The sequence below is a fragment of the Argiope bruennichi genome, chromosome 10 (genome assembly GCF_947563725.1).
Source record: "Argiope bruennichi chromosome 10, qqArgBrue1.1, whole genome shotgun sequence".
Taxonomy (NCBI): Eukaryota; Metazoa; Arthropoda; class Arachnida; order Araneae; family Araneidae; genus Argiope; species Argiope bruennichi.
The window spans coordinates 53381417-53404262 of record NC_079160.1 but is presented as its reverse complement, the minus strand read 5'-3'; the positions used below and the strand labels follow the sequence as shown (position 1 = coordinate 53404262).

At 30.6% G+C, this 22846-nt stretch overlaps 2 protein-coding genes across 2 annotated transcripts; one reads left to right on the top strand and one right to left on the bottom strand.

Moving 5' to 3' along the window:
- Positions 1–449: 449 nt before the first annotated feature.
- LOC129989496 (zinc finger protein 121-like) lies at positions 450–3213 on the top strand. The gene has a single exon (XM_056098066.1). The coding sequence runs from the start codon at positions 935–937 to the stop codon at positions 2390–2392; it is 1458 nt and encodes a 485-aa protein (XP_055954041.1). The 5' UTR covers positions 450–934; the 3' UTR covers positions 2393–3213.
- A 16583-nt stretch (positions 3214–19796) lies between these two features.
- Positions 19797–22733, bottom strand: LOC129988636 (zinc finger protein 567-like). Its single transcript, XM_056096905.1, has one exon. It carries the CDS (start codon positions 21965–21967, stop codon positions 20795–20797), a length of 1173 nt encoding a protein of 390 aa, XP_055952880.1. The 5' UTR covers positions 21968–22733; the 3' UTR covers positions 19797–20794.
- Between the last annotated feature and the right edge of the window lie 113 nt (positions 22734–22846).

Genomic DNA, 22846 nt, shown 5'->3' with positions numbered 1-22846 from the left:
CCACTTATATTTAACGGATCCAAGGATTCGAATCCGTTTATTCCCAATATGATGTGTATTCTGTTCTTCAGAGTCCATAGATTTAAAACCTAGGAATCCATGAATTTAAAGAATTAATTAAATAGTTGTAAAATATTGCAACAGGATTTAGGAAAATTAAACCTGAAATATATTTAAGCTTCAAATAATTAAATATATATGACTGATAAGTTAGAATACATGACTTCTCCAAAGTTTTTTTTTTTTTTTTTACTTCCATAAATATAGAACTATTTAAAAATCTTACTTTCCAGAATATAAAATAAAAAATCATGCAATCTTAATATTCTACTATGAAACAATATCCTTTCTGAATCAATAAATCAAATTGTGAATTTATTCTGAGATAAATTTATCATTTCTGTTTGGCAACCCTTATCTTTATGCATAGACAAGATAGTGTTACGAAGTTGAAGTATTATTTGTTTCTTAAGCATTTTCATCGAAATTATAAGTACCCTATCAGGATCGCGTATTATTTTCTCGTGAGTTTTATCAGCCTTAAATATTCACTTACTTTTCGTATTATTCGTGCATTCTTAAAAAAGAATCTGTATTGAGAAATAATTATAAAAATATATGTATTAAAAAATAGTTAGAAATTTTAAAAAGTTTTTCATTTCAGTTATCATTTACATGATATTATTTTTGAAGTTTTAGGAGATTTAAATTTAGGAATTATATTTAATACTTGAACTATGCTGATTCTTTTAGCAAGTATAAATGTATCATTTTATGAAAATTTAAAATAGTTGATCATGCTTCAACTTAATCAAGTTATCATTACAATAACACTGATTCATGTGCCTATAAAGCTCAGTACATCTCAAAGGCTTGTTCTTACACAATATTTGAAACAGAACACACTGAATCAGAAAATTTAAGGATACATATTATGATGGATGCAAGTGAAGTACCTTCTAAAAAATTAAGTAAAAACTGTGACTTGATGGAGAATTTGGTTGAGAATTCAACACAAATCATTAAGATACATGAAAAAGAATGTATTGAATCAGAAAATTTAAAAACACATTTTGAGATGGATTCAAATGAAATATTTTCTGAAAAATTAAGTGAGAACTGTGATTCAATGGAGAGTTCAGCTGATCATCCAATGCAAACTTCTAAAGCTGATGAAAAAGAACATATTGTATCGGAGAATTTAACAACGCATGATATAATGAATTCGAATGATATACTTCATGATAAACAAGGTGATGACTATGATCTGATGGATAATTCTGATGAACATATGCCACAGATAGATATGTCCCATCCGTATAATTATTCAAGCCAAATGTTTTCTGAAGAATTAAGAGAGAATAATGATCTAATTGGTAGTTCAGCTGAACATTCAACTCAAACTGGTGATATGTCCCCTGTGTATGATTTTTCAAGTGAAATGTTTTCTGAGGAATTTGGAGTGAACAGTGATTTGATGGAGAGTTCAGATATCCATTCAGCACAGATGCATCATATGTATAATTTGGCCTTTAATATACAGAATAAATTACTAAAAAAATCAAAATCTCGTACTAATCCAAAAGATAGAATTGTTAAAGATCGTGTGTGTGACCAATGTGGGAAATCATTTCGGGGCAAAAGTAATTTAATGCGTCATTTACGTATTCATACTAATGAGAAACCATATGTGTGTGAGTTATGTGGCAAAGCATTTAATCAAGGAAGTACTTTGCGATCACATATACGTACCCATAGTGAAGAAAAACCTTATATTTGTGAAGTCTGTAGTAGAGCATTTGCAAATAGATCCAATTTAAAATCCCATTTGCGTACTCATTCAACAGATAAACCTTATACTTGTGATATCTGTATGGAAACATTTAAGAGAAAAAATCTTTTAAGAGATCATATTTTGACTCATACAGGTGTGGCACCTTATGCATGTAACATATGTAATAAAACGTTCAATGTAAAATGCACATTGCAGCAGCATTTACTTACTCATAATAAAGATAAACTGTATACTTGTGAACTCTGTGGAAAATCATATACCCATAGATGTAGATTGAAGAATCATTTAATCACTCATGAAAGTGAGAGTCCTTTTATATGTGAAGTGTGCAAGAAAGGATTTTCTAACAAAAGTAATTTAATTGTTCATTTGCGTATTCATACGCAAGAGAAACCTTATATTTGTGAGGTCTGTGATAAAGCTTTCACTCAAATAAGTACTTTAAAATCGCATATATACACTCATAAAAAAGATGAAAAACCTCATAAATGTGAGACTTGTGGAAAAGCTTTTACAAGGAAGGATATATTAAGAAAGCATTCATCATCACAACACATGAAAAACTTACCTCCTATTGAAATACCTAGTGAAAAATAAGCTTTCTTCTCTGTCAAAATAAAACTTGGGAATAGGATACAGAATATTGACAAAATTTTTTTGAATACAATGGGAAATCATTTAATAATAATAGAATTTTTTATTCATATGTATGTGAACTAAAAAATTTATGTTGACACTAATGCTTTATTAGATATATTTGCATGGAAATCCAATATATTGTGCTTAATTATCAGTACTTTTTTTTTCTCTAATTGTTGGTAAAGCCTTAACTTCTTGAGTTGACTTTGAGGTATGTGTGCCTAAACTATTTTTATTTTCATTTATGTAGTTGTGATAGTTGAAAGCATTTTCTCTGATGATGCTTCAGTTTATTATCTTTTTCTTTGCCACAGAAAAGAGCTTGAAGTATAGAGGTACTTCATATTATTCTATGATTAGCAAAGTTATGTTATTGTATTTTTTAATCATTACTTGCAATTTAGACTATTAATGAAGAGAATATGCATTTGTCGTCATTCATCATTATGATTTCAACTTATCAAAACAATGATCAAATTCGGATCTGATTGATCAATCTATAAGTACCAGCTATTGGATACTTATTTTACCTAAATTTTAGTTCCTCTTGCTATATTATTTATTATATGTGAACATATATGTTATTTAATACATATTCACCATTGCTTTTTGTTATGAAATGGTAATCAAGTTTTATTTACGCAAATATATATATCTAGAATTAAGTATTTAGTATTGTTCCAATATTAATGAAATGGGAATACTATTAGATGTGAAGAAATGAAAATATTGTGATTTCTTTTGTATAAAGTGGCATGTTATTGGTAATAAATGGTAGTCCAGGGTTGTTGTTGTTTTTTGTATTTTCAAAGGTAGATTGTTTATCATATTAATTTCAAAAGAAAACAAATCTTACGTAAATTTTAATTTGTAGACAATTGGATCATATAATTTGTAAGTGATGCAAGTATATTATTTTTAAAGAAATGAGATATTACATATTTGTAATTAATTTAATGACATTTTTTATTTGTAAACTAGTTCATATTTTTGAAAATAACACCGATTTTTTCAGTTTAAAATTAACCTATGAAAACTCCACATTTTTTTAAAGAAGAAAACAATAGGCTTGCTCTACTTACTAATAAAATAAAATATTAATGGATAAACTTCAATCAAATAAGCTAGGTAACTCTGAATAATTTTTATACTTATATCTGCTATGTCATTATGTAACATAACTGCTGAATAAACATTTATTTATCTGCTGATTATTAACAACAATGAATAATAGAAGCTTGCCAAAAAGGCATAATAGATGAGATAAAATGACAATATAATTAACAATTTTCAACTTTAGCAAATTATCTGCCTTGAATTATATTAATATTTAACATTTTTTACAAAAGATTTTTCATCATATTACCCAAGAGTTGCTACAATTGTTTATTTGTATTTTTTTTTTTTTTTTTAAAGCAGTGAAACAGATATTGTTTGACAACGGATTCTAAAACCCTCTTCACTTTTGAGCATGCGTTAGGATGGGTTTCATTCATCACAATAAGGGGAGAGGAAAGATGAAAAGAGCAGATATTTAATTTAACATTAAAATAAACTAGGTTTACTCGCAGACTGAAATAAAATAATACAGTCATAAACGACACAATATTCACATACACATGAAAAAATAATTGAACAAAAAAAGTATCCAATAGAGTAAAAATCAAAGTCAAAGAATGGCGGAAAAATTCCGAAAATGTGCTTATCATTCCGCGTCTCTCCTCTTAATGAGATGAAATCATTGAAAAGTGGTTGTCTCAGAATACTGAAGACTTTTTATGGGATCATTTTGCTTTGTGACATGAGGTAGAATTATCATAGATGAAAAAAATAAAATAATACATAAATATATTATGAAGAGCAACTGAAATATAGACAATACATTTTCTGTTAAATTTATTCATATAGACATTTTAATTTAAATATTAAAAATATAACATCGTATAGTAACATGTTAAACATTGTTTCATGTAGTATTTGGATAATCTGCTCAATTTCATTTCCTAGAGAAGTATATTTCTCTCTGAAAGGAGATTTTAAAACATATTTAATTATAAACCATTTTCTACTTATAAAAAAGCCAATATAAGTTTTCATACACTTTTTGTCTTAGGACTTTACCAATACCTAATAATCAGTAGATATTTTGTCTGAAGTAGATGCTATGATATTTCCATAAGGGACTGTGGTATTCATGTTTGGTGTGCAATACTAGATTTCTTTACTTCCATGGACATCATTTCACTTTCTTTTATGCTCTGAATGCTCTTCATAATAATGATCTGTGACCATACTAGTAATCAGAAATTCATCTTTTGTTGTTTATATAGAGCAATTTTTATTTCTCACAGAGCTGGAAATGATAATGTTGAAAAAATGAACAGCAGAAATTTCAGCACCTTCTTTTGAAACTGAGGGAATTTCAACATCTTTTAAAGAAGGAGGCATATAATGTAGCACAGTGCTATTTGGTTCTTTGTTTCAGCTTTATTGATTGGGTAGAATTCAAAAATTTGTTAACCTTTCACAGCATTTTGTGAAGAAATTTCTCAATTTATTGCTAATGGTTTTGGAAAAATTGCTTTAAAAACATTCTGTGATCTGCTCTTTAAAGTTTCCTTTCACTTTTCTCTAAAGATGCAATTTGTAACATATTTTTAAATTATGTCTGATTGAAGAACATAAATTGCATGAAGATAAACTAGATGAAATATGCATGATATGAGAGAGATGACACTATATAAAATTAAACAATTTGAAAAAGGTCTTAAGTTTTTGAATTGAACTCTTGTTCATTAAAAATCCTAATGATATATCAGTTTTATTATTTATATTTTTCTTATTTTCAGGTGATTATGATAATAAGATTTATTGATTATTAAAAATTTAATTCTTAATTTTATCAGAATATATAAAAGTGATTGTTTCTAAAAAAAATACATAGAATATTAACCATTATCTAGACATATTCCATTACCTAATGTTATATTCATATACCCCATATGGATGCACATTAATGCTATGTTTATTATATCCCACTTTACCTAAACTGCTCTAAAAAAAATGAATGAACTTCCATAGACAAAGAATTATGTTCCTTAAGAGTAGACAATGTATCATCACATTTTACTTGACTATTTTTCTTTAAATGACAAAAATAATAAAGTAAACTGAAGGATTCCATAGATAGAACCAGACATAATATTAAAAGTATGCTAACTCATATAAAAAAAAAACATTGCCAACTCAAAAAATTTAGTTGAAAAATGTCACATCAGATGCTAAAGACTACTTCCAATTCATTATGTTAATAAAATAATAAATCTGGTCACTTCTATCTGTTTTCCGAGACTTTATTTTACTATACTTTACCCTTTTTATTTCTTTTTTACAAATTTTACACTAAGGGCCATTCAAACAAATCTTGTAATGAATTTTTCGTTAATTAATGGAAATTTATTTTATTTACTTGTCTTTCAGGCTACATATTTTCCATGGGTGTATAATTTTGGGCTTAAAATTTTTCTTTGGGTTTTATATGTTATTGCATCTCTTTAAAATATTGGTGATTTTATTTAATATTTTTAATGCTGAATAATAATAAAATTTATGTAGGACTGTTGAATTTTGATTTGCTTGTGCTTTTATTAAAAAACATTCTTGTTTGATCAGCAGAAAAACTTCATTCCTGATATTGATATAACAAAACAAGCTATGAATGCATTTAAGCAATTTTTATTATTTATAAATGAATTATCAAATTATTTTTTTTAATATTAAAATTGGTTTTCTCAGATTTATTTTTATAATGAAATAGCAAGTTTTATGTTGCTATACAAACTGAAAGGAAATTAAGTTCTGTAGGCTTTTGTTAGCACTTGAGGTATATTTTTGATGTTATGTAGAATTTTTCAACATTACTTATTCTTAGTTTGGAATGATATTCTATATTGAAATTGTAAAAGAACTATTTTGAGATTAGTAAAAATTTGAGCTGTTTACATAGATAAGAACAGCACTTAAGCCTTCCATTCCTAATGAATGGAGAAAGGCTTTTTCCAAAGTTTATACAACTCGTATCAGATTCATATATATAATGGTTATTCTGTGAAATTTTGTCTTGTATCCTAGATACTGCTTTCACAAAGCTGAATTTTTGGCACTAGTCATTACTTTTGCCCCTTAAATTGCTGACATTTGTTTATGATTTGGTAAAATGGTATCAGTGTTTTCAATGTTGAGATTTTTTTTTCACCTTGGTACTATTATTAATTAAACTAATTATATATATATAAATTTTTGAATATTTTTCATAATTACATATGATACAAAGGAATGCTATTTTTTTTTCATGCATGAATTTTTTGAATTTATCCCTTTTGTGTATGTGCACACTGAAATTGAAAATGACCATGTTTTTCTCCCAACATATGCATTTTTTACTAATTTTAATTGGAATTTTTATTACCTAATACACTGAAGAGTAAAAGACGATAATTTATTTTGATGAAAAATTAACTAATACACATTTAATTACATTTCTAAGTGCAATTTCAGCAAATGACCAGTATTACTTTTGATCTCTGAACAAGTTTTTCTTCTTTTACATATTTCATTTAATATTTTTTGTGTGTATGTAGTTTTATCAGTATTCCACTGAAATATCCTGCTACAATCTGCAACATCCCTTCTTTCTTACTCGGCTCTTCATTTAAAGTACCTTTCCGAAAAATATTCTACATGAGAATGCTGAAAACGATCTTTCAAGTTCATCTTGCATCTGAAATGTATCAATATCCATTTTATTATGTTTCTGTAATCAAAAACCATGGTCCCTTAAAACAAAGTGTATTACATTCTTGAATAAAATCCTATGCTGCCTTTGAAGGTTTAACTACGGTATCTTGAAGCTTCTCATAAAGTAAAAAATGTTTGCTTTGCATGTTATGTTCATCAAATGTTCCTTCCTTTAATTTGGCCATAATCAGTCCTTAAACGCAATGACAATTTTAGGGCAGTTTTCCTCGAAGCTATTGCAAGCTAATATTCCTCGAAAAAAATTATTTTAATCCCCTCAGTTGCAAGCATTGGTTTTTCTTAACCCCTTCATATACAATGACGAGTCTGGATCGCGCATCGAATTACTAAATTTTTAATCTACAATTAAGCGAAAGTATTGAGTAATTTAAAATGCAAAAATCACTTGAAAACTCATCAGTGCGTCAAATGACTTTATATTATTTTAGGAATTAAAATAATAATAATTGTCCTTAATAAGATGTACCAGTTTAGTAAATTCGTATATCAAGGTATTAATATATTATATATGAATATTCTATGAATAAATATTTTAATCAAGACAAATAATCGAATCAATTATCATTTTATCAAGATATCTTTATCTAAAGTCTATTATAAATTTAGAAGAATCAGAAATTATATAGATTTTACTGTAAAGAGTATTTAAAAGGAAAAAAAAAAGGAAAAAGAAGTTTTTTAAAATTACTTTTCCCGATTACATAGTTATAATACTGAATGCAGTATCTGAAGAATTTAGGTAGTAATTTATTTAACAAATTTAGTAGATACTTTGATAAGCTCTTAGCGTAGCTAAAAAGCTACCATAAGTTATATATTTATTTTTTGTCTTCATTTTCCGTCGATAATATTTCTTTAATAATGGCAGTAAATTTGATTGCATAAAAAAGATCTTTTACTGTTAAATAATTTACTTATTCCAGTGATTTATAATGAATTCACATAACCTGGTTGGTTTGTGCGGTTTATTGGCGTACATAACCTGGCTACAGCAACCTAATTCTTCTTAGCATGCATAAAACACAAGAGTATCGAGAGCTAATTAGAAGCTTGATGAACGACATTTCAATCAAAAGCCTGAAAATCTGTGAATTTAATTTCTACATCTATCAAACTGCGTTCATAGTCAGGCGATCAAAAATCGTCCGCAAAATGTGGCATCTTATTGACCTGCCACCCTACTGATTATTTTACCAAACATAGTCAAACCGCTTTAACAGCTACTTAATTGTTTACAACATATTAACTTTAAGATGGTTTTTAAATTTTCATATTCGGGAATGTGTGCTTTACCACAACCATTTTGAAGTGGTGAAAAATTTTTCCGACGAAACTCTCAATCTCTCGCCGACGGAAGCGGGGGGGGGGGGGGCAAGCGGTTGCCGAAGGGGGGCAATTGCCCCCCTGTTAACGCCGCCTCTGATTCATTTTTTAAATCCTTCTATTCTTTCTAATATAATTAGATGTATAAAAATATATTATCATTTTTATAGCTTGGAAATTGCTTTCCTATTTTAGTGCGCAGAATTTTTTGTTGAATATGAAAAAGTTTTATTGAATAATCCTCTGAGTTATCGTACATACGAAAAGTATCCTGTAGTACACATACAATTCCAATGCTCAATGATTTTACTTCCTGTTATTATATTTTAAGTAAAAATGTTTAATTTCAGCAAGATTTTTTAAAAAAATATTAGTTAATATTTAAACGCTTTTGTTTTTCAAATGGAAATTCAACTTTTAGATGATGAACTGAAAATGAAGATGAAAGATTGCAAAATGACTAGAACCGTGTAAGATTTCTAGAACAATACACATTATTTGTCTATTAAAATTTGAATTTGTTACGAATCAGAATTCAGATGTGTTCTGAGTGAATAACTGATAAGAATAAATTTACGTGCACGAACAAAATTTATTAGGGTTCGTGCGCAAATAAAAGAATGCGGAAGAGAGAAATAATGTTCTGTTTTGTAAAATAGACGGAAGAAATATTCTATAAATATAAGTACAGTTCGTTTCAATATCCGAGATTGTCACTTTTTGACGATTCCATTTAAGTAAGGGGTGAGACGCGGAAGAATGAGCATGTGGTGGTAATATTATAAGCCAGATAACAACTTCCGGAGAAGAGAGTACTCTTTTGTCTAGTGGTTTGTCTCGGCTATGAACCCTAAAGTTGCGAGTTCTAACCTCAACCTGCACAAGCGCATTTCCGGAATTCACCTTTGACCTTAAATACCCCTCCCAGACACATTTGATACTCTCGTACAATTTTTTTTACTTGTATGTGAAAGTTGTGTCGTTTCTGACCGCATTTTATTTTAAATCAAAATTGCGTATTTATATGGCTAGTTTAAGTGGAAAAAAAGCTTTCCGGAGAGGTGCGAAGAAAATTTTGCTAATTATTTCATGTAATATATTTAAAAATAATAATATTCTTAAGAAGAAAAATTATACATAATAATGTTTTTGTTAAATATTATATATGTTAAAAATAATATTTTTTAAAAAACGTTTCATATTTACAACTATTCTTTAAATAAAAATAAAATGTTTAAATACACTCATGTCCAAAATTAAGGTCACAAAGATAAAATCTGCGAAAAATGAAAAACTATTCACTGTGTTGCCACGAAATTTGGCACAGAGGTACACTAAAATAGAAGAAAGAACATAGGCACATAACAACATGGAAAAGATTTTAATTGGGAATTAAGAAACAGGTTACATCAAAAAGTATTACATTATGAATCAGAGATAAAGCATTTATCTCGGGGGAAAGCCTGTCTAATATGGAGTATGACCACCGTGCACTGCTATACAGGTTTCACAACGAGCTTTCATACTGTTTATGAGGGTGTCAATAAATGCTTGGGGCAACAAAGCAAATTCTTCCAAAAGCGCGGCTTTTAACTCTTGGAAGGTATTAGGAGGGGAGTTACACTGTGGCTCTTCCGAGACCATCCCAAACATGTTCAATAGGATTGGGATTCGGAGACCACGATTGCCAGTCCATACGTCGAATATCCTCTTCCTCAAGAAAATCATCAATGATCTGGGCTCTGTGTGGACGCACGTTATCTTCCATAAACATGAAGTCTCGGCCAAAATCACCCCGGAACAACCCCATTTAGGCTTCAAGGATCTCATTCTTATAGCGATGTGCATTGACAGTACCCGCATCGAAGACGTGCAGTGGTGTACAACTGCCTAACATTATGCCACCCCAGACAAGGATTCCTCTGCCACCAAATCTGTCGATTTCTTTTACGTAGGAGGGATGATTGTGAGCTCCTCGCTCTTTCCAGATGAAGATTCGACGAGTGTCACTCTGTGTGGTAAATCTCGACTCATCACTGAAAAGAACACGCCCCCATTCTTGCTGTGCCCAAGACTGATGTGTTCGGCACCAGAACAACCGGGCTTTTCTGTTCATTCAACTGGTCGCCGGGCATAAAGGGCCCTCTCTGCTAGACGTCTGTATACTGTTTCTCTGGAAATTCTTATTCCAGACGCAGCAGCAAGAAGGTCACGAGCAAGTTGAGGAGCCATTGTCAGCCTATGCCGTCGTGCACTTAATGCCAAATAGCGATCCTGTGCAGGCGTCGTTGCTCTGTGACAGCCTTGGCTGGCCTTCCTGGTTACAGTACCACTTGTTTGGAATTGATTCCACAACCTGAATACCACTTTCGGTGTCACTTGTAACCATCGAGCCACCTCCGCCTGAGACTGCCCTGCTTCAAGCCTGCCAATCTCCATCTCAAGGAATCATCTAAACGATTATAAGAGCACATTCTCACTGGAAACAGCTTAATTTTTTTGTTTTAATGCAATATTCACAAAATTGCAGGCAAAAATCCCAGATGCCTAAATGGTCTAATTTTAGTAGTTCCTTAACAACTAATGCTAAACAACATTTTTTTTCCCACAACAAAGGTTAATATCGTGTTACCAGTCCTTCACAATATACAAAATATAATTTATTTAAATTTTACTGGTAGGTATTTAGAATTACTTTGAAAAACATTTTTGTGACCTTAATTTTGGACATGATTGTAGAATAAACTCTTGATTATCTATTGTTGTTAATCTTAAAATATTGTCAAAAGAATTCAATAATATATGAAAAAAACAAGCATTTTAATATAAAAAAAATCGATCTTATTTTGTAAAAAAGTAATAAACAAATTTTAATAACAGAATTTTTCTTTTTTTCTTCATAATTTAATGTTTATGTCCCTTACATTAGATAAAAATTGCTCTGAAATATTTTACTGTGCATAGTATTTTTTACGTCAGTACTGCGAATTATCTGCATTGCTTACGTCTCTTAAATCCGCGAGTATAATCCGAATTCACTTTATTGTTAATTGTAAACATGTCCTCCTTTCACCTTTCCTCTCACCCCTATTTTGACGAATTAAACCCATCCTAACACATGCGCAAAAGAACGAAGGGTTTTAGAATCTGTAGTCAAACATTATATATTAAATTTTTTTCTATATATAAACGAACGTTTATAAGTTGTTTTTTTATATATATCTTTGCTGAGAAGCCATTAGGCGCATGTTACATAAAGTATTTAATTAAAAATTTCAGCAGCCATTAATTACGGCAAACCAGCTAGTCGATAAAGACGGTTAGTTAGCAATATTTTTGTAAAATTAAATTTAATAACAAATGCTTTTTTTCTTCAAAAAAGTATTAGTAGTAAAAGTAAAGTAGTTTTGTCTCATAAAATCGCTTGTAAAAAGAACCTTGTTGTTCGTCTCTGAAAAAATTCAGTGCGTAAATGAGATGGATTGCTATAGGTTCGGTTTGTAAAAGTGAGTAGCAATGTTTAAAAATTTTCGGGTATCTGACATAGAGAATTGTATATCATGTTGTTCGAGCCATTAAAGTTAAATCTGAAATATGTGCTATGTCTCGATTTTTATACAGTTTCCGTGGTTCTCTTAATTATATTTAGATAAATTTTCTTGACGCACTAACATTTTAAGCTTTAAAATTCTACTCTTCTGGCCTAAATTGTAGAGTTGTAAAGTTTTGAATTTCATTATTTTACAGGGTGCACAGCATCATTAAAAGCTCTTAAAAATTGCTTATTTTTAATAGTCCTTATAAAATTCCTGAGCTTATTATTATTATTTTTTTGAATTCAAATGCTTGTTTTACTTTCTGAAGGGGAAAAATGTCATGCTAAATCTGCCTGTTTATATGGAGAGTTTTTATTTATTTATTTTTTTAAATTTTTTATTTATTTATTTTTTTGTTGTGTCGGATCTCTCATTTCTTAACAGGTCTCAATGAATCTAGTAGTTTATGATAATGGTTTTACCTCAGTTTAGGAAAATTCTTATAATATGGGGAAATTTCTTTCTTTTCTTTCATCTCCCTTTGTTTGTTTAAAGATGGGGAAAAAATTTCTTTTTCAGGAAAAATTCATGTATTCATATAAAATCAAGTATTTTACTTTTTAAAAAAAATAGGAATTTTAAATCCATATTAGTGTTGTGTTTCTTCTTGTTAACCGATTTCATTTGAAATTTGACATATTTATTTATTTTTTTATACAAATTCATAAAAAATGCCAGCGAGAAGACTCTCTCGTATACTCTCTAATAAATTTGTCATGCTAGAGATCGCTTTACATCTCATTGACATACAATAGTTACGATATATTAACTTTTGGAGTGAAAGCATTTTTACTAAAACTATGATGTCATCCTTGACATGCGTTAACATGTGCATTACAATTTAGCGTAACTTTTTTGGTCAAATTTACGACAAGTTATTTATTCTATACTATATATATATATATATAAACATCTTTTTGTCATTTTTACGTTTTTTATTTTTTGATTGACAATGCATCTAATAAGAAGTCAATTTTTATCAATTCGAACATAGTCGGTAACTTTAACCAAAAAGTTTTCTACATCAAATTTTAAAATTCGCACTTCAAGACACACTGAATCATCATTATGACCACTTAATGTATTAAATTGTGGCTTTAAGTGCAATAGAATTTTCTTGTGTACCGTAGACACACTCATAGAAACTCTTCCTTATATAATAAAGATTGTTAATCAGCTTTTTCACTAAATAAAAAAAAAAAATGCTTTCTTTTTGGCATCGTTCGGTGTTTCCATTGCTTTGGCTGAAATAAAACCTTTTATAAAAACTCTCACGGGAAAACATTCTTTTTTCAATTAAATCTGTATTTTTAAGGAACTTATTCTCAACAGAAATTTAAATTTCTTCTGCTCTCTTCTTAATTAAAACTATAAGCAAGCTATGTTTAAATTCATTTATGATACAAGGTTACAGTCTCCTCTGTTCAGCGATACCCTGTTGCCCAATTATATACTTCTAATTTTTGTTATTATACAAATAAAAACCTCAGAGTATCTGGTTCGCGATTATCCGGCCTAGTTTTCTTTTATCTTAATTAAATGAGGAAAGAAAGGTGTCTATTAAGTCATCTATTAAAGACTTTTTCAAAACCTAAAAACTATAAGTTTGGACTCTTATCTTAATGTTACCTTTGCGTATCTGTGTAATCATTTATCAGTGAAAAATGAAATCAATTTGAACCAATTTTCTTAAGAATTAGGTCTAGGACTTACGTTAATGTTTTGTTTGTGTTTCCTTCATTTAAGCTGGACATTACCGAATTCATGTTAAAATGTGAACAGTTTATATCCTTTAACTTATTTTTTCACTAATACATTCCTGAAACTTGCAATGCAATATATAAACTGCTAGTAGTACAGAGACGTTTATTTTAACTCGGCGCATTACCGGCAACTGCTTCTATAATTCACCGGGCCACGGCTGCGTTCACATTGAGATAAATGGAAAGCTTAGTACTCAGTAAGAAGTGAGAAAATATGTATTATAACAGTGAATTTTGGATAAAAACATTGTCTTCTGGTATTGGTGGGCAAGGAAATGAATTCATAGAACTCCGGCCTATCCGGCCAGTTTTTCGGCCACACTAGGCCACATATTCGGGAATGTAATGTATACACTTTTTTAACACTGAATATGAACAGTCAATAATATTGTTACTTTTTCCATGTAGTTTCACATCAGAAAAAAGCGCAGCTGATCGTGTGGTTATCGAATTTAAATCTGTAATGCAGGCACGGCGAAAATTTCGAACCTGCATCATGCAATCAAATACCAACTCTTAAGTCCGCAATTTATGAATGAAATAATAGATTTATGATGACAGATAGCATTTTTCCACTACCGAAATCGGCCTTATCGCCAGAAGCTACGATAACACTGAATGGAATCACGCAATTTTTCGTCTAGCCCTTCGAAATTGATTCGCAAGGCGGCGCATCAGTTTGAAATATCTAGTTCAACACCTAATACATAAAAGATTATGACTTTATGTATATAAACTTCATCTTTTAAAGGAGTTAAAATCTGAAAAAAATAAGTATCGATTCAAAATTTCACAGAAAAATGGCACAAAAGATGAGAATCGATGAAAATTTTCAGGAACACGCAATGTTTTTAGTTCAGACGATTTTTTCATGTATCAGAGGCAATTTTTTATCAGCATAATTAATCAGATTTAGAAAATTTTCATTCTCGTGCTGGAGCAAGCAAGAGACATTGCTAAATAAAAAGTGAGGTGTAATTTTTTTTATAAGTAAATTAAAAAGATCTCCAGTTTATTGCAAACTGGCCACATTCATCCATCTAATTAGTTATAAAATTCAAAAATTGTTTACAACAGTTATTATTTTAAAAATTTCAAGCATAGCTATTCGACATTTATACTCATAATTACAGTACACTCCCGAGTATCTGGTTCGCGACTATCTGGCCTAGTTTTCATTTATCGTAATTAAATTAGGAAGGCAAGGCGTTCTATCGACAACATTTCCAAGGCATTAGAAGCGGGCGTCTGCTACGATGCTTCTACGTGTCGTGTGCAAAATACAAATTCTGAAAGTCAAAGAACAGCGTTCTGCTCGTTGTTCATTGTTAAGTCAGTGTGTAACGGACTTCAATTGTTGCCGCTTACCTGGTTATAATTACAGGATTCGTGTAAGTACAGGATTCGTAAACTGTACTTAAGACATAATTAATTTTTTAAATGTGAAGTAATAATTCTTGCGGTGCAGTATATAAATATATGTAAATACAAGTACAAAGCCTTCTATTTTAACTCATCACATACCAGCAACTGCTACTATGATTCAACCGACAGCGGCCGCGTTCATCTTCTACGTGGCTTGAGATAAACGGAGGGCTTAGTACGCATATAACAAGTAAAATACGCATTATAACAATTAATTTTGGTATAAAAACGTTGTCTTCTGGTATTGGTGGGCAAAGAAAAGAGTTTAAAAAACTCCGACCAATCCAGATTTTTTGTAGTCCGACCTGCCCTTCTGCCACATTAGGCCGGATACTCGGGAATGTACGGTATAGTTAATCCGACAACTTTATTTTTCTTTGAAGTGTCTAAACATAATGAGCTCTTATTGAAGATTCAAACAAATGACTATGATAGATGTAGAGAAATGTATAAAAAAATATGAATGTTAAATGTTTTTAAAATTAAACAATTAATTCCAAAGTTGAAAACTGGTTTAATTCATTCAACTATTTTCATGCATGAAAATTGTGATTAAAATATCTTCAGAGTACATAAATTAACGTTTCAATGTTAGATAGTATAAATTAAGTCTATTGATGGTTGGTTCTCGTATATGAAATATAAAGAAAGTATTGTAATCGTCAAAAAATTCGAACTAGAGATTTTGAAAAATTAGCACGTTTTAGATCTTTCCGAGTTCAATAAACACGTTTTTAAAAAAAATGTCTGTCTATCTGTGACAAATATAACTCAAAAAAGCTTCGATTTAGATGAATTAAATTTGATATACAGTCTTTATACCAAATCTCTAGATTTCTATCAAATTGTGAGCAAACTCCGTTCGGAAGAAGCTTGTCTGTCTGCATTCGAATAAAAATTAACATGATAACTACGAAACAAAGAGAACTAGAAGGATAAAATTCCGTACGCAGAGTTAGCATTTATAGAACACCTATCAAAGTTTCAGCCAATCACACAAAGGGTTGTTCGTCTCTTGGTCTGGACTTTAAGAAGCATGTAAACACCGTAGCAAATGAGAGACTGGTGTTGCGCAAGCTACTCCACAAATCCCACGAATCAAAATTAATTTTTAACGTGGCTGTTTAGAATTTGAATACAAATTGCAGTAAAAATCTGCGAATATTTTTAATTTCTGATTATTTTAATTTATGATATTTTTAATTTATAATTTATGATTTTCACATTTGTATCATATACAAGGAGTGTTCAAATGAAAAGGTACGAAACGACACTGTGGGTATAAATGAAAGTTTATTCAAAGTATACACCATTGGCATGAGCACAACGATCCCATTGATTAACAAACCGAAGGATTCTTTGTTCCTAAAATTCCTGTGGCCGTGACGAAACCCAATCCTTCATAGCATCCTTGAGTTCGTCATCCGAGTTGAAGCGCTTCCCTTTCAGAATTTTTTTCAGGAGACCAAACACATGAAAAATGCAGGGCGATATGTCCGGGCTATAGGGCGGATGGTCGAGCTGCTCCCACTTGAACTTGGCCATTTCCGCGTGTATGACCCTGGAGACGTGTGGACGCGGAGGTACCATGGAGCTGAACCACACCCTCCGTGTACAGCCCCGGTCTTTTGTTCTTGATGGACCTGCGTAGCTTCGGAGTGTCTCACAATACACATCGGAGTTAATGGTTATTATGTGTTTGAGGAATTCATATTCACATATACTGCCACGTCAATTGGACGGCGCTCTTTATAAGAGCTTCTGCTCTCTCCTGCGCATACGGGCGCCAACGCATGCCCCGATCTACGCCGGAGACTCCAATCGCATCCCTAGAGGTCTCACTACATTCTCCCATAGCAGCATAGGCAAATGTGTTAACTATTACGTTGTTACGCCGTTTCGTACCTTTTCATTTGAACACCCCTTTTTTTCGATGTTTAAATTTTTCACTTTTAGAATAAAATTCCTAGCTGGCTCCGAATTTCGAACTCTGAAATTCATGTTTTTCTTCCGTTTACAGAATGTCCTTTTTCATGTATCCATTGGATGGATCTTTTGTATTTGCATTTCTAACGTCGTCATAGGCATTCAGTTTTTCTATTACTTAATCGGCGTAACCTATTCATTCACACTGTCAAGGAAATGCTCTTTATACTCAGAAGGTATTATTAAAGTTGCCAATTGTTCAAATATTGTAACATTTAATTCTAATATATAACCTTCAAAGAAACTTTTTAGTTCAAAATCAAATTAACGCTAGGTACTCTCAATGTTGAGAAAAAGAAATGCTAATGTTGAAAAAAAAGTTGTCGGAATCTTCCCAAACTTATTTTCTTGATTTAATTAGGTATTATTAAAGTTGGCAATTGTTCAAATATTATAACGTTTAATTCTAATATACAACTTTCAAATAAACTCCTCAACTCAAAATCAAATTAACGCCAAGTACTATCAATGTTGAGAAAAGCCAATATTGAGAAAAAAGTTGTTGGAATCTTCCCAAACTTATCTTAAATCGCTTTAAAAACAAATCTTTAGAATATTCATAATCTTCAGCATTTTCAAATAACTTCCGAGGAATTAATTGAATTATTAGGAGGAAGGCAATCAAATGCTCAAAACATTTTGTTTTTAGGACTTTCAAAAAAATTAACAGCCTTTCAAACAGACTCAAATATCAACTAATATCATTCTCTTAAAATCTTTAGGAAAATCTCTTTCTCTTTAGGAAAAATCAAGGTAAACAACTGCAACAACTTTTATAAACAACCTTCATTATTGATTCACAGATTGTGAAATAAGCTTTTTTAACTCAAATCTTCTCTTTCTCAATTCTTTTCGAGTAATAATTATTTTAATTTTTTTTTTTCTTTATAAAAAGTAATCCTTTTCATTTTTTTTTTCTTTTCTTTTAGATCTATTACTCTTCTTCCTTCTTCAACAGCAATTTTAAAAAACTTTTACAGCAGCAATTCTTTTTTCCCCCTTCAAACTCTTCTTTTCAGCTAATAATTATGACCATAAATAGTTTGGTTTAGTTTAATCCCTATTAGCACAAAATGCCGAACAACATTGTTCGATATTTACCCGGAAGTTCAGAAGATCGAACAACATCGTGGAATTATCGTACGATATCTTATGCTAATATGGATAACATAAGGGCCAGTTTGACCATATTTCGCTAAACGTTCATATATAATTCTTTCTCAAACATCTAATCATAATCCACTTTTTAAACTTGCATCATTGTGCAGTCGCCAAAGTTGAATAATTTTGGAGCGATTTCTCGCCATATGTAATCTTGACAATTGTGATTATTATTACTACCGATTACTACTGGTGGACTAGTATTTGTTGTAGTGTGCTGCTGTGTATTAGGTGTGTTCGTCTCGACTGTATATTTGTTGTCTCTGTATACGTTTCTTTGTGTTTAATAAAGTTATTGTTCGTTACTAAGGGCTGTTTCTTCATCAACAAATCGAAAGAACCTCGAATGCATAACAACATTTCAGATGAAAAAAATGAAATATCTGTTCTTCAATCTTTTATCTGGCTTTTTTTTGATAAATGTAACAGGATGGGTAAGATTCAAAAGAGCAAAATCCTTCCGTACCTGAAAATAAAGAACACTAATAAGCAGGTTATGGATTCTACTGGTGACATAATAACAGTATGAATTCTACTGGTGACATAATAACTTGTACAGGTTAAAATATCTCGCTTCAGATAATGAAACGTTATACACAATGATAAACTGGTTTATTGCAAGTGCAAATATTATCTTATGGATAGAAGACGGTCAATGGATTCATTGTTCATATTTATATACTCTATAAATATAAAAGTTTTAAATCTCTTAATTATAAATAACAAAAGTATATTTTGTTTGAAATTCTGAAATTTTATTAAAAAGAAGCACAATTTAACAAAAATAAATGGAATGGGTGTAATTAAAAATTACAATGAAAAATGATTCGAAATTGCTTAAAATATGAGAATAGCTGCTATGAAGTAAAATAATCTTTAAAAAAATCTTTGTTATACAAATCGATCGTTTACATTTTACCAGGATTTATTGAAAATTTATGAAAAATATTATCACTTACATAATTTAAACACCACATTTGGTGTCTCCGTTTGGTAATCATAATAAATTCCTTAAAATTATACTTCCCACATGTGACAAATTAAAATTTCTAGCACAAATGTCTATAATAATATAAAGAAATTGTTTTTCTTCACTTTAAAATATTAAAAGTACACAAATATTTCTCAATGATGCAAAATTTTGATAATGATAAAAATTTCTCAAAAATGCAAAGATTGACTTGGCTTTTTACAATTTCGTCAAAAATAATCAGGTTATATTTCTGCATACGGTTACTTATTTTTGACAAGTGACATATAAGAAATGGAAAATTTCTTATTTAACTCGCAGAAAGACATGGCGAATATAAAGAAAAAAGATTTTAGTTCTAAATTATTAAAATTTCGTGTAATTTTTTACAGTATTCTATATCTAAAAAAAAAAAAAAAAAAAAAAAAACTATATGCCTTGATAAGTTCTTTCATTTAAGTAAATTTTCATGTAATGAAATAGGCAAGAAGAAATGTCTAGCCGGCGTCCTGACCTAGGGGTAGCGCGTCTTCCCCAGGATCTGCACGTGCCGGGTTCGAGTTCTGGTTCGGGCATGATTGTTCGTTTCCCTGCGTTCTATCTGTGAGGTGTGTGAAAGACCCCCCCCCCCAATTGTAAAAAGGGATTATGTAACCGAATGTGTGAGTGTCATCTTCATAAGAGCTAGAAATCAGACTTCTGCCCTCGGGTGCTCAGGGGTCTTTACCCTCAGAAGCTACTGCACAAACTCGGCTTAAATGGCTGCCTTCGTCAGCGGGCTTGTCAATAATATAAGTGACATAAGTAAAAAAACAACAACACAGAATTGTCTATCATTTACTCTATTGGGGATTTTCTTGTCATATCAAATATTATATGTTATCTCATTACTGCAAAAATGGCATATATATCTGGCATAGATACAGACATACATCTCAATTTATGTCTGTAAATGTATTTTAAACTTTTTTTTTTAAATATGCAACTGCACAAATCACAAACATGCAGATTTACATTTGATTCTCTTAGTAGATCAAAGGTCGACTACTATGAGAAACATAAGGCTTTTATTCTGCATATAAATGTCAAAATAGTCAAAGTCGTAGTCGACAGGAAACATCGAAATTCACTTCCCGATATACAACTTCTATTTCGCATGAATCAGTAAATGTGTCTTGAAAGAAAACAGCAAGGAAAACAGTTTTGCATTTTTTAAAATTTATACATGTTCAGTCACGCTTTGAAATATGGTCTTAATCTTTGGTAGGAAAGGAATTCTTTAAATTTTCCCTTTCTGAATTTTTTCAAAAAATTTTGTTCATGCAATTGGTGCAGTTTTTTGTTTGCATGCATCAATAAATAAATGTGCATTTAATTGGTGATGATAAGAAAACGATTTTCCACATGTATCACAAATATATGGCTTCTCTTTGGTATGCGTCCCTAAATGTAACTTCAAATTTCCACGCTTAGAAAATGCTTTAGGGCAAAATTCGCATTCATATGGCTTCTCATTCGTATGAGTCCGCAAATGTTGCTTTAAATTTGATTTCTGAGTAAATGCTCTACAACAAATCTGGCATGAATATGGTTTCTCCTTCATATGCGTCTTTAAATGTGCATTTAAAATTTTTTGCAGATAAAAAGATTTATTACATATTTTGCAGGCATATGGTTTCTCTCTCATATGCATAAGTAAATGTTTATTTAAATCTTCCTGCCTTGAAAATGATTTACTGCACATTTCACAGCCGTACGGTTCCTGTCTTTTATGCATCTCTGAATGTCTTTTTAAATTTCTTTGCAGAGAAAAAGTTTTACTGCACACCTCGCAGGTATATAGTTTCTCTTCCGTATGTGTTTCCAAATGCGTTTTTAAATGTCCACGTTGAGAAAATGCTTTATTGCAAATGTTGCAGACATAAGGTTTCTCTTTTGTATGTGTCCGTACATGTGCATTCAAATTTCCTTGATGAGCAAAAGATTTACAGCACACATCGCAGATATAAAATCTCGTATGGATCAGTAAATGTTTATGCAATTTTTCCTCAGTAAAAAACATTTTACTGCACTTCTCGCAACCATATATTTTTTCTTTTGCATGCGTTTTTAAATGTCTGCTTAAAGATTTCTTGAGAGAAAAAGATTTACTGCACGTAGCACAGGCATACTGTTTCTCCGTCGAATGAGTTGTTAAATGGTCTTTTAAACCATGAAGCATAGTAAACGCTTTACTACAAATATCACAAATATGCGGCTTTTCATTCGTATGTGTCAGTAAATGTGCCTTTAATACATCCCGCATACTAAATGCTTTATTGCACAAGCTGCAGACATACGGTTTCTCTTTAGTATGTATTCTAATGTGTCTATGTAAACTTCCTTGCTGTGAAAATGCTTTATTACACATCCCGCAGACGTAAGATTTCTCTTTCGTATTTGGACGCGAATGTATGTTTAAACATGGCTGCATAGAATTGCTTTCCTCCATGAGTCTATAAATGTTTTTTAAATTTTCTTGCTCAGAAAATGCATTTATATAAACCGGCTTTAAGTTTCTCTTTTGTATGCGACCGGAAAAATTCCTTTAAATACTTGAGTTTCGAAAATGATTCACTACAGTTATAAAACCATGTTTTTTTCTCTTTCATATGTGTTTGCTGAGTGCTATTAAATGCTTCGGAATAGAAAAATGTTCCGCTGCCTATTACATGTACATATATTTTCTTTGGTATTTGTGAATCAGTAATTATTTTTTAAACTACTTCATCTAGGAGATTCTTAGTAACGCATGTCAAAGGCTCATGGTTCATGGAGCCAGTGAAATTTTGGTAAGTATTGTTGCTAATGCGTAACTGCACCAGATACAGTATTTGGATCTTTTCCTCGTGAAAATACCTAAAAACTTATATATTTGAATGAATTGGCTGAGAAAATTGCATATGTGTTATATCTTTTTAATGAAATTCGCATATATATTAATAATAGAATTTTTTAAAGCTTTAATAGAGAGAATATGATTTTCTATCAATTTCGCACACTTGAGTTCTTTCTTTCTAATTTATCAGAATATGTGGCGTAGGAAATTCTTTACCAATACACTGGATTCAAACTTGTTTGTTTTCTTGCAAGTCAGAAGAAAAGTTCATATTATTCATATAATCTCTCAAAATGCATGAATAAGCTTCTTCAGTATTATGAATTAGATAATGACTTTCTTTCATGCAAGTTTAATATCTACTCATCTAATAAATAAAGTATGTACTTTTATTTTTGTACTATACGATAAGTATTTTTCTACGCACAAAAAGAAAAATCACTTCTATTTTTATAGTGATTCTTCAAAATTATTCATATTGAAATGTGATCG

What these genes read in the sequence shown, in the direction of transcription:
- LOC129988636 (XM_056096905.1), bottom strand. Translation starts at nt 21,967, where the DNA reads ATGGAGGAAAGCAATTCTATGCAGCCATGTTTAAACATACATTCGCGT.
- LOC129989496 (XM_056098066.1), top strand. Translation starts at nt 935, where the DNA reads ATGATGGATGCAAGTGAAGTACCTTCTAAAAAATTAAGTAAAAACTGT.